The sequence below is a fragment of the Xenopus tropicalis genome, chromosome 1, assembly GCF_000004195.4.
Source record: "Xenopus tropicalis strain Nigerian chromosome 1, UCB_Xtro_10.0, whole genome shotgun sequence".
Classification (NCBI taxonomy): Eukaryota; Metazoa; Chordata; class Amphibia; order Anura; family Pipidae; genus Xenopus; species Xenopus tropicalis.
The window spans coordinates 190,004,874-190,018,021 of record NC_030677.2 but is presented as its reverse complement, the minus strand read 5'-3'; the positions used below and the strand labels follow the sequence as shown (position 1 = coordinate 190,018,021).

General features: G+C 41.0%; 1 protein-coding gene across 4 annotated transcripts in view; it reads right to left on the bottom strand.

The window, feature by feature from the left end:
• pde4d (phosphodiesterase 4D) overlaps nt 1-13,148 on the bottom strand; it is a 446,323-nt gene that overhangs the window by 168,291 nt on the left and 264,884 nt on the right. Inside the window, exons 1-2 of one of the 4 annotated variants that reach the window (XM_031894070.1) lie at nt 5,052-5,266; nt 1,856-1,900 (exon numbers count right to left, since the gene is read on the bottom strand). The exons of the other annotated variants lie outside the window; for them this stretch is intronic. Of the exons in view, the coding sequence (XP_031749930.1) occupies nt 1,856-1,900; nt 5,052-5,140 (134 nt within the window). The 5' untranslated portion in view covers nt 5,141-5,266. Of the gene's footprint in view, nt 1-1,855; nt 1,901-5,051; nt 5,267-13,148 lie in introns of those variants that run through there. 4 annotated transcript variants of the gene reach the window in all.

Here is a 13,148-nt window from a genome sequence, read left to right as displayed (position 1 = left end):
TTGGATAATAGGTTTCTGGATAATGGATCCTATACCTGTATGTAAATACTTACAGTAAATAGGTGGATAAATACACTGGGATAGGAGTTCTAGCAAGGACAGTTGGGAGTATTAAAGCCACATTAGGAAATAATATCAAAATGTGTTTGTTAAAGTGCCCAGAATGCCAAATAAACGAGTTGTTTTTATGTATGTGTTTCTGGGACTCTGAAATGTGTTTGTTCAAGGTGTTCTAATACCCAAATGGCAGGGTGTTCATTACCAAAGCAACAGAAATTAATCACCATTTAAATGTGACACGCTGTACTAGCCTCCAAGTGTTTATCTGTCATCTGCTCCGTCAGATTCATATCATAATGCTATTTATATCGGCCAGTGCAGCAGAATGACTCTCCGTGTACGACCTTAAAGATTAAGCATGGGCATTGCTTGTGTTTCCCTTGGCACCAAATACTGTTCAACATGATTTTGACAAGGAAAGAAAAAAAGAAAAAGATTTGGATTAATTGTTCCGCATGGGATTTATTATTCTCCAGTCATTATGGGGGGTGTTCTTAGGAGGGGGCTAAAAATGGGGAAACTGCTCTGGGTACTGCATATAGTGGGGCCCTGCATCAGGGTAGAGTCCTGCATTGGATCGGGTACCTGGGGAATACTCACAAAGTGGTCTGGACTCGGATGGAATCTACTTGATTTCCCCACTGTGGCCATTTAGGGGATAACAAATTAAAATCTACTTTGCGTAATGTAAAAATGATCAGTGTGACATTACTTCTGAGCGAATTGGGGGCGAATTGGGTGGGCTTGTATGGGGCGTAATAAGAGGTTAAGCGGGTTCGGGTGGAGCTTAGGGTAAACGGGTTCAGGTTGGGCGTGTCTGAAAGAACAGACCCGCATAGGTCTCTGCATTAGGGGAATGGGGAGAGCAGAGCAAAATGATTACAGTGTAAGCAAACACCAGTAGATTCCCATTGGGAGCACCCAGTGATTTTATCCCCCATCGATCTGACTGACCAGGTTCCTTGGTGTTGGCAAGATTATATGGCCAAATTGGCACTGCTTGTTGTAATGCCATCCTAGGGGCACTCCAGCATTCCTCTTATCCCCAGTACTGACTTCTTATGTGGTTCTATCAGTTCTGGCTATGCTACTGCTTCATCCTCTAGATACCACACTATCAGGTTCAAGACTATTCTGCCTGTTGCTCAGAGTCAACTTTCTCCTTGGTCCTTACTATTTGGTCCAGGTGACCTCACAGTCATACATACAGTAGGGCTATGTGACATGTCTAGTCCAAGGTGTGGCCCTTTAGCTATAGATGAAAAGAAGAGTTGGCCGGAAAGATATACAATGTCATCATGATAGGCAAGGTTTGAAAGCAGAGTTAGCCAGGGAAAACATATCAAGGGTTAAAAAGGAGGTTTAAGAAATTACAACAGAAGTAAATAGAACAGACGTTAGATAGGGCATAGACCTTTCAACCTTCCAACCTTTTCAGTCTCATCTTCACCCTCCCAGCTTGAGAGCCACAGAAGGTTAGTTGCATGGGTTAGTAAAGGCTTTACATGCTCAGCATAGGGCTGCCATGGGTGGGAATGTATCACTCCTAACATACTAAAGCCAGTGCCTACCTATAATACAGGATCCAGTTACATCTACATTGGTTCACAGTACAAAATCTACACAGAAATCCACAGAACTAAGCTGCCAAATGTGGCTACTGACTGTGGTGAGTTTTTCTACACAATCTCATAAAGTTAGGGCTTGAGGAGCCGGCCATGATATTTACTGGCCCCTATGGTTAGTCACAAGGGAAACATGAAAACACACACAGGTCACACTACAATATTCTTACCAGAGTCCTGAAGAAGGCTTGAGTGAACCGTATACACTATTACAGCTACACAACAAAAACAGAAATATCACATGCAGTATTTAAAGAAGTTGTAGATAAACTTACATATTACATTCATGTGTTAGAATAGTATTCATGAGTTAGAGATCAAAACAAGCCTTAAGCTGGCCATACACGTGGCGATCTCACGATGTTTCGTACGACCGTCGGTCGCACGAAACATCGTCAGATCCGCCACACACCATTCAGGGCTGAATCGGCAGGTAAGGAGGTAGAAACAATAGGATTTCTACCTCCTTCTGCCGATTCAGCTCTGAAGGGAGAATTTTGGTCAGGCGCCTTCTATGGCGCCCGATCAAAATTTTCTAACCTGGCCGATCGGCGAGTCGACCGATATCAGCAGCTTCCTGCGATATCGGTCGGCTCGCTGACATGCCATACACGCACTGATTATCGTACGAAACAAGGTTTCGTACGATAATATCGGTGCGTGTATGGCCACCTTTAGTGATGTACTGATGTGCTCACCTAATGGTTTAAACCATTAGGCCTGGGTGAAATGAGGCTGTGACCACAACATTCTGGGACCAAAAAACCATGTTTCTTTTGTTAAATGTAAAATGAAGCAGTAGAATTCTTAATGAATTAGATGAAAGTGAGAGTAGGGCTGGCCAGAGGGCATTGCTTGGTAGCTTAATGCACACAATGTCTCAATGTCCTATATATATTGATAATGGGTGAGTGCAGAAGACCTCTTGTTGTTTTCTATATGTATTATGTGGTCACAGCCTCATTATACCCCCGTCTAATGGCTTAACTTTTAACGGTGAGCACAACTTTCCCTTTTTTGCTTTAGTATATATATATATAGATATATATACATAAAATCCATGCCCACAGATACGTGAGCATTTCCTTCTTTAAAGGCACAAGCTATATGTATACAGTAGATGACAGACTGGAGAGTGCATTCTTTCTACATGCAGGGCTGGGCAGGAATACAGGCACTTAAGGACCAGTGCCAAGGCTGGCAGTGTTTTGTAGGTGGCCATCCACACAAAAAAAGCCCCAGTCCACCATTGGATGCTTGCAGCTAAATCTGGCAGCAGAGCAGAAGGAAAGTAGGGTCCCAATGGTGTAGCTATACAGAAAGCAGACCTTGCCAGGGGGGGGGGAGTTTACAGGGGGGCCAGAATACAGGGTCTGCATCCCCTATAGTAGAGAAATCCCCCCTCCCCAGCCACTCTCCTACTTTGGCAAGAGGGTGTCAGGTGGGTTACTCTGCGCATCAGGCCCCTCTGAAGATATTTTTGTGGTGGGGCCCAGCTCTGCATAGTAACAGTGTTGGATGGTACACCCCAATCCAGGCTACTAAAACATGCGCCATTTGGCAATGGGAAGGGGTGGGCTGAGGTCCATGTTAAGGACAGCAAACTACAGCCCTGTCTGTCACTAGATAGAACCTGGGAACCTGTTGACTTGTGTTTTCTAGCATCTTGTTCTCCCATAGACCGAGAAATCAAATGGGTGGCAAAATGCTGGAAATGGCCCAGTCTGCCATTACCCTAAAGGGAATTTCTGCACGTGGCTTATCTGCTTTCTTCCAGTAATTCTAGATCAGTAACACCAATAAAAAGAGCCAATTCTTTGTTCTTTGATATCCCAACCCTGCCACCTGATCCTATTTTTTTTTTAATGTAAGAAAAGTGGAGGAGATAAGAACACAAAGAACATGAGGAAAATCATATGATCATAGTATCCCTTTACCTTTCCCTAGCACGGCCTTTAAAGCAACTATTAATGATCTAGACAAGGACCAATCATCGTGAGTGGAAGGGGAAAAAAGATATACATAGGCTGATATTTATGCTACTGAATAGGTTACTCATGGCTGATATGTTTTCTTATTGACCATAATAATGACTTTCTTCCCTTCCCTGATGATTTTTGAATGTGCAGTACACGTTCGCTCACTGCCAGATTAAGCAGTAATCTATATGGATTACTATATATTACTATATAGGCACCTGAGGGCCGCCCCACCCTAGATACCCTAGGCACAGACCCTCAAGGGCCTATATGGAAAATACAGGCTGGTATAGGGGAAGGCAAAGGCTGTTTTGAGTGGCAGCAGAATTAGCAGCACCACTGGGCCATTGTTGACCAATGATTTATTGGGGCTCTTCTTATAGGGATGCCACGTCCTCTTTGGCAAAACGCCATTGGGATGTGGATGATGATTGCCTATTCTGAGGTCTCAGGCTCTCTGTGTGATCCGGCGGAGAGTCAAATGACCAAACCATCTCAATTTTGCCAAATGTGGCTAAGAGCTGAGCTTTTAGCAATCTCATCAGATTTATACATCTAAGAAAAAGTGTCTGTACTACAATATTCAACATTAGAATATTCCACCAAATTGACATTGAGTAAATATTTGTTTCTGATGATAATGTCCCTTTAAATAGTATAATAATATCTAATATATTGTTATCCTAATATATACATAATAATTCTAGTCAATCTCCCTTGATTTCATCCATAATTTACATTTATTACAGAAATGCAAGGTGCAAAAATGTGTATTTCAGCATATTCTATCATTCTCCCTTGACACGGTGCAAGAATGCAATGCACAGTATAAATAAATGTGATGATATGCAGAAAGTGCACACTATCCATGGGGCAGCCTGTGGCCTTGCAGTAGTTAAAGAACATCTGGAGGGCGGAAGGTCGCCCGTCTAAGGTTTAACAGATTGCCTTGGATATGAAATGTAAGAAGCCAATGAAATGTAAGCACGCCACAATGTGCAGAATGCACGCTCCCTGGAGCTGGGGAACATGTTGCACATTAACCCGTTAGGGCCCATGCACCATATACTCTTCTCTGGAGCTCCCAGAAAGGGGTTGGGATTAAAAATGTAATATAACAAACAGTGGGTTCCTTCTTTATGTGAAAAGTTGCCCAATATGATTAACTGGGATCCAGCTCATACTTTCTGTGGGTTAATGCTAATCCATGTGCTGCGGGCATATGGAAAACAACGGCTATGTCCTATTCAAGTCACACACAATTTGGGACCTAGCCCACTTACTCAGCAGAGTAAACACATATGGTTGTTTTATAAAGTATTCTCTTGCACACCAGCACTTAACACAAACTACACAGCACTGGAAGAAAAAGGACAAGTATAACTACCTGTAGGATTTTAGAAACCTCAGTTTGGTCTTGGGTCGTGGTGGCGGTCGAGAGGCGAGGACTCCGGTGGGATCCCAGAATAAGGCCATCGTAAGGACAGGGATAATAGCACTAGGCTAATGAGATCCAGATGGGAAATGACCCGGCGGGCCCCTGCAGAGACCATTAAGCCCTCCTGATACGTGTGGGTATGTGTGAGTGTGTAAGTGAGTGAGTGTGTAAGTGTGTGAGTGTGTAAGTGTGAGAGTGTGTGTGTGTGTAGGTGGGGGATCTAGTGATACTCGTACAGGGGCCTGAGAAGACTGAGATAGAAACGCCGGAGAGGATAACTCGGATTTCCTGCTGACTGACACCTGCCCTATTAAAGAAGTGTGACACGCAGGGCAGACACCATCCGACTTTAGTGCAGGGGAATCTGTCTGGCTAAATCTGTTTATCTGTTTACAGAAATAGCACTCAGTTAAAACATGTTGCACCTTCCCCAGTTATTGCTTAATGGCAATTACATGCGTGGACACATGCCGGGACTATGCTCTTACACAAAGATGGCACTTTTCCCACTAGTTTCTGGTTCTAGTAACCCACAGCAACCACTCAGCGGGCTGCTACTGCGCTGCTACAGCACCTAAGTTCCAGGATATCATGCCCATGGTACAGTCGCACTGGAGCCCTGTCACCTATAATTTGCTCTCTCACGCCTGGTTGTGACAGTGATTTAACCCTTGCTGTGCCACCCACAATAGAATCTATGGAGCTGGTAAAAAAGTAACAGTGTGCTGACATGGTAGATTCTAATGTTCAGGGTTCCTCTTCAGTCTATGCCGCTTAATGTCAAGGTGCTGCTGGGCAATTTTTAAAGCTACCTTAACACCTAAAATAAAAATGATTAATTTAATACTACTGGCTTTCTGAGCGGCTCAGTGAGTAGGCTGTCTACATGGGGCCTAGCATTGCAAGGCAATAGACCAAATTTGAGTGAAGTTCCCAGGAAATTAATGCTTTTGTTATATTGTTTGATGTTTTTTATATTTAGTTGTGCCCACCCACATTAAAGGAACAGTAACACCAAAAAATGAAAGTGTATAAAAGTAATAACAATATAATGTACTGTTGCCCTGCACTGGTACAACTGGTGTGTTTGCCTCAGAAACACTACTATAGTTTATATACGTTAGCTGCTGTGTAGCCATGGGGGCAGCCATTAAAAGGAGAAAAGGGCTTATCTACTAGTTATCTGCTATGTAACCTGTGCCTTTTCTCCTTTTTTCCAGCTTGAATGGCTGCCCCCGTGGCTACACAGCAGCGTATTTATAAAGTAGCTTTTCACAAGTTTTTTGCAGAGCAACAGCACATTATATTTTAATTACTTTAAAACACTTGAATTTTTTGGTGTTACTGTTCCTTTAATGAATAAACTGCCTTTAATGGTTACAGCAGATATGGACGTGAGTGCTTAACAGGTGAATGCAATTGAAGTCTACCGGGGGGGGGGGGGGGCTGCTTTAATATATAGCATTTAGCGATTAACCCCAATTTCTTTACTATGGAATGTGGCAGCACCTAACCATGTAGGTATTTCCTTTTCTATAAAGGACACTGGGAAAAGACGGCTTTGCCTGTCCCTGGTGGGATAAAACCCAAGCACAGTCTGATCTCTTTCTCTCTATCCTCCTGCTGTGGGGGGGATAAAACCTGATTAGCTGTTTCTTACTTGAATAATCCTTTTGGGAGGGCATCTTGAACTGTTCTAACCTTTCATTTTGCTTGTCTGCATTATAAATTCCCAGAACATTACAGCAAAGTCCAGGTGTCTCTTGGGTAACTGTCAGTGTCCTTACTGGACTCTCTGCCATAAGCTGGTCCTGTACAGGGACAAGGGCCCCAAATCCTACAGCCCTGTAGCATGTGTTACAGAGAACGTCTGCCCATCTGATTACTACTAAATGCTTTTCAGTACAGGTATCGGACCCCCTTATCTGGAAACCCATTATCCAGAAAGTTCCAAATTATGGAAAGGCCATCTCCCATAAACTCCATTTTACTCAAATAATTTACATTTTTAAAAATGATTCCCTTTTCTCTGTAATAATAAAACAGTGCCTGTACTTGATCCCAACTAAGATATAATTACCCCTTATTGGGGGCAGAACAGCCCTATTGGGTTTATTTCATGGTTAAATGATTCCCTTTTCTCTGTAATAATAAAACAGTACCTGTACTTGATCCCAACTAAGATATAATTACCCCTTATTGGGGGCAGAACAGCCCTATTGGGTTTATTTCATGGTTAAATGATTCCCTTTTCTCTGTAATAATAAAACAGTACCTGTACTTGATCCCAACTAAGATATAATTACCCCTTATTGGGGGCAGAACAGCCCTATTGGGTTTATTTAATGGTTAAATGATTCCCTTTTCTCTGTAATAATAAAACAGTACCTGTACTTGATCCCAACTAAGATATAATTACCCCTTATTGGGGGCAGAACAGCCCTATTGGGTTTTATTACTGTTTAAACAGTTTTATTAGCAGACTTAAGGTAGGATATCCGAATTACGGAAAGACCCCTTATCCGGAAAACTCCAGGACCCAAGCATTCTGGATAATGGGTCCCATACCTGTACCTTGTACTAAGTTAAAAGATTGATAATATTTATAAAAAATTCTCCATACGCATACTATTACCTAGGGCATATTCTATGCAGAGTTCTAAAACTATATATTTCTTAATCCAGGTTCAGTTCTGCACCAGCTTCAGGGTTGTGTAAGCAATTTCCACACGCAAGTCACAATATATTCACTTACATAAAGTAATTTTTCATTAACAGAACCTGTTTAAACATGAGGAAATGTACCTTTTATGAAATATGCTGTTTACCTGCACAAAGTATCCCAGCGTAAAATATAAACGAGTTCTTTCACAATATATCTGTAACATATACAGGTATGGGACCCATTATGCAGAATGCTTGGGACCTGGGGTTTTCTGGATAAGGGGTCTTTTTGTAATTCGGATCTCCTACCTTAAGTCTACTAAAAAAATATTTAAACAGCAATTAAACCCAAAAGGATTGTTTTGGCTTCAATAAGGATTAATTATATCTTAGTTGGGATCAAGTACAAGGTACTGTTTTATTATTACAGAGAAAAGGGAATCATTTAACCATTAAATAAACCCAATAGAGCTGTTCTGCCCCCAATAAGGGGTAATTATATCTTAGTTGGGATCAAGTACAGGTACTGTTTTATTATTACAGAGAAAAGGGAATCATTTAACCATGAAATAAACCCAATAGGGCTGTTCTGCCCCCAATAAGGGGTAATTATATCTTAGTTGGGATCAAGTACAGATACTGTTTTATTATTACAGAGAAAAAGGAAACAATTTTTAAAAATATGAATTATTTGATGAAAATGGAGTCTATGGGAGATGGCCTTTACATAATTTGGGAACTTTCGAGATAATGGGTTTCCGGATAAGGGGTCCCATACCTGTAATGGCATTGCTCAATTCTTTTGCAACCAAGAACTTGTGCACTGTACTTGCAGGCTGCTGCTATTTAGCTTTAATCCTGGGGCAAATGCTGCATTCTGGGAAACAAATCAGCCCAATATATGTGCTTTTTGTAAGTGAGCCCTCTGACGTGAAAATGAAGGCTGCATTTCATTCAGACACTGGTTCGCCTTTTGTGCTCACTTTAAATCATTACACTCAGCCCTGCCAAAACAGACGGTCTCATTGAGGTCAGGTACATAAGCTTCTTATAATCAAGATTATTGTGACACTGCCTTAAGCCTTTGCTTTCACAAACTGCCTGCCATTATAACAATCACAACTTGCATTGCGCTAATAAATAATCATAACAATACACTGAACATTCCCAAAAATGTATAATTAGTCATTAAATACCCACAACTTTTTAACTTTCCAGATCCCTACAGCCTCATTCCCAAGATGCTTCCTATCACTCAAAACATAAAGAAAAAGTTTATTCTCAATCATGGCCACACACCCCTTCACATCAATTTCATTATTGTTAAACACACTTACATTCCTTACATCCCATAAGGCCTATACAATTTACAATAAGCCATAAAACTCTAGCTTTATTCCTGTCTTTAATATCCAACCCAAACATCATCATTTTATAGGCTAAGAACTCAATTCCAGTTATCCCCTTTATAAGTTTGCTCATCTCCCCTCATACACCTGTAGCATATTCACACTCCCATAACACATGATTAATATTTTCAGAAAAATGACAACCCTCATGTGGACAACCCCCAATTTCTTCTCTATCACTCAAGATTTTAAAGACCTTTTTGTTTTCACACACACATCCTTAGTTACTATTTGTATAGATTATTTCTTCTAATGCCCCTATAGATTCTCATATAAAACCAAGGAGCACTAAAGCACACAGGTGTGTTGGTGGAAGGGGGCAGCAGAAAGCTAGAAATGCTGTGTATCCAACTTTTTGGCTTTAGGATTTTTATTTAAAAAAAAAAAAAAAGTGTAAATAATTCTACAGCCACCTCTTCATATTCTTATATGACTGAATGTCCTATTGAAAGCCCTCTGGCATCAAGCTATGTGTATGCGCATGTTAGGGCACCTGGGACCTAGGGCAAATACCCTCTTCATTTCTACCCCATTACCAGCGCCGGATTTCTTATCTGGGCGCCCAGAGGCCATTCCCATTTGTTGCATACGGAGCAGTGGGTCCCCATTGTTCTGTATGGGGGCATGCCGCCCCAAATTTGTGCCGCCCTAGGCCCGGGCCTTTGTGGCCTCTCCACAAATCTGGGCCTGCTCATTACTATCCCTGCCCAATACCTTCCAGTTTGGGTTACTGTCATATTGATAGATAATTTCTGATTTTTACTTGGTTATTTGGTGACCAGCCAAGTATCCAAGAACCGAGTATCCAATTGGAATTTTGGCTCTTTAAGTTACCAGGAGTGGCTTTTTGCTGCCCCTGGAAATAGTGGAGAGCTGCTCTGATTCTCAACTGCCCTCATGTCAGAATTGCTCCTGCTTCTAACAAGATGGGAAAAGGCTATTTATTAATTGGTTAGAAATACGATTGCACCGCACTGCATGGTAATCACCAGTAGATGGCAATATGACCCTGAGAATCTCATATGGTAAAAATACATTGAATTTTGAATAAACTCTGAAGGGCTTCAGCAGTCTTATAAAGGTGTAAGATATAGGTGGCAGAAAAAAACATGAAAATCCAGATGGACAGGGGTTAGATAGATCACAGTTACATAGCTAATTTAGAATGAAAAAAAGAAATAGTTGATCAAGTTCAACTTTTCCAAATTTCCCCAGTGCATATCATATTTTATATGTATAGCTCATATATATCAGTCCTTTTAAGTATCTGCACTCTGATGCAAAAAAAAAAAAAATCACATGTAGCAGGGTGCACAGCCAAATAAATTGCATAAAAATTATTACCAGACTGGCACACCCTTTTAAAAAAAAATATAATAATGCCTTTATTGTAAGCACATTACACAAAAAAGTCCGACATTTTGGTCCCTATTAAGACATTTCTCAAGGATATATAGATATATATACGCACACACACACAAAAGGAGTTATGTAATAAAAGGCACTAAGTTTGCCCAGGAACAGTAACCCATATCCACCAATCAGGAGGTAGCATTTACTGTCAGGGTTTGGGCACAAAGGTGGGATTGGGTGGAACAGAGAGGTGGGCATGGGAATGTGTCCCTATTTGTGTATCATGCCTGTTTCAGTCAATAACTCGTCAACTTGTTTAAGACCCACTTGCTCCCAGGTTAATGTATGACCTATATAGTGAGGGCCCAACCGAGTACAAGAGCCCTGTACAACCCGTGTTCTGCTGAGGGTGCCAGCACGGTGGGCAAATAGTATTACACATAAAGGCACAATATGAACTGAACCTTGTACAGTACAGCTAAACCCAGCGGCAGGTTTGTTCAGGGCTCAGATTTTGCTCGGACAAACACTAGTCTTACAGTGACGTCTCCTTAGGACATGTGATACCCTTGTGCTTGTTTGGAAACCTGCTCACAGTTAACCCCACAGCCCCAGCATAGACAAGTCATTATGATAAGAAGGTCAGGCCGCTGTAGGAGTGGGGTATTTCCATAATCATGGCAGAGAATCAAAGAGAAATCAAAGAAAATAGAGGAATATGATGCCAACTGCATTCCATTTGAATTGTGCCCTACCTTTCTGGGCCCACAGCAGATGAAAATATGGTTAAACTTACCTGCAAAACAAAAGAAAGGTTATTACTATGAGTATCATGTGACTATATATACAGAGCTTTAAATACAATTTAATAATTGAACTAATACATTGTTCACCAACATTGGAATATAATATCCAGGGACATTTTAGGGGTCATTTGCTATGAATGCAGAACAGTTGCAAGGGGTCTTGGGGAAGGGGGGGGTCTGGACTGCAGGGTCTGCTATCTCTGTAGTTGTTAGAAATACCCCCTCCCCAGTTGCTCTCCTTCTTACGGGGGCGCAAGTGGGCAGGGAGCAGGGGACATGGGCGGGCAGGTAGTAGGGGGCCCTTCTGAAAACCAGGCTGTCCGGGTCAAAACTGGACAGGTGGCAACCCTACACCCCAGGGTACCATAATGAAACATCTATACATGGCCATATGAGACATGGTTCTAATGCAACAACCAGCCGAGGAGAACTGGACTTTAGTCTGGGCCAATGCAAAGAAAATGGTCACCCGCAGCAAACAGAAGGAAAGTATTTACAAGTTGTCATGTTCTGGCAGCAGACAAACTACATACACTGTTTCCTGACCTGCCCAATACCTGCGGGAGAAGCTGTGGGAGAAGTGAGTTCACACTTACTGTGATACAAGAGTTTTGGGATGAAATAACTATATTACTACCCAGTTTAACAACTCTTTCTTTACCTAAAAATCCAATTATCTTTTAGGAAGACCATTTCCTGAGCTCTCCAAACAATTCAAAACCTTAGTAAATGACATTATTACAGCAGCCCATCAGGCTATAGCAGCCAAGTGGAAATCGATAGGCCCTCCAACTATTTCTGTGGTTATCCAAGGTCAATAACAATAGAAAGTTTGAGGATAAATTAGCCTTTTTGCAAAACAAAACTACTAACTACCTCAAGGTTTGGTCAGTTTTGGAGCTCAGGGGCTTTCTGCCTCTACTTAGACTGCAAATAATAAATACCAAATGCCTGATACAAAACACCCTGTTATCTACCTATAACTCTGTTCCCTATCACTCTTCTACCTTCAAGGCTGATCTATTTCTCTCTCCCTTTATTTATCCCTCCTCTCTTTCTACTTGCCTCTACCCTACCTTGCCCTTTTTTTCTTACCCTTCTCATCCTATATCTATTGCCCCATAGATCTTACTTTACCTCTCAACGTCTCGAGGCATGTTGAGCCAATTACAATTTTCTGTAATTGTACAGTCTAAGAGAGAGACCTTCAGAAAAAAACAGAAAAGTGTTGTGATGTTTCCCTGCTCAGGATAGGGATCAGAAGCCTCAGATGCCCTTTCCTATCTCCTTCCTAAGCAGAGCAACATCAGAACACTTTTCCTTCTGAAGGTACTGTATATCTCTCTGACTGTACAATTACAGGAAATGACCAGCAGATGGTGCTGTTGGTTGGATTATAAATATGGATTATATAAAATGGATTAAAAAATGGATTATATTTCCAGTTAATAAAAACTGAAATGGCTCTGAAATGGTATATGTATATGTGTAATGTATATAAATTGTAAAAGTGCTTAGAAAATCACATTTAGCAATTTAACATTACATTTCTTTGAGGTCTACTTTATTAATACTTTTTATTATGTGTAAATATAATGGTTTTTTTCTAAAGTTTGTGGATTTTTTGTTTATATTTGTTGCCCACATAGTAAAAATAGATATAAAAAAGGATAGATATTGGATTAAATGCTTCTCTTCATTTTCCAATAATGCTATTAATTACATGTCCCCATTTAAAACTTCATATTGGTACATTAGAACACAAATTGGTTCATAAAATAGATGCCCCATTTTCTTGATTAGATGAGAAATTA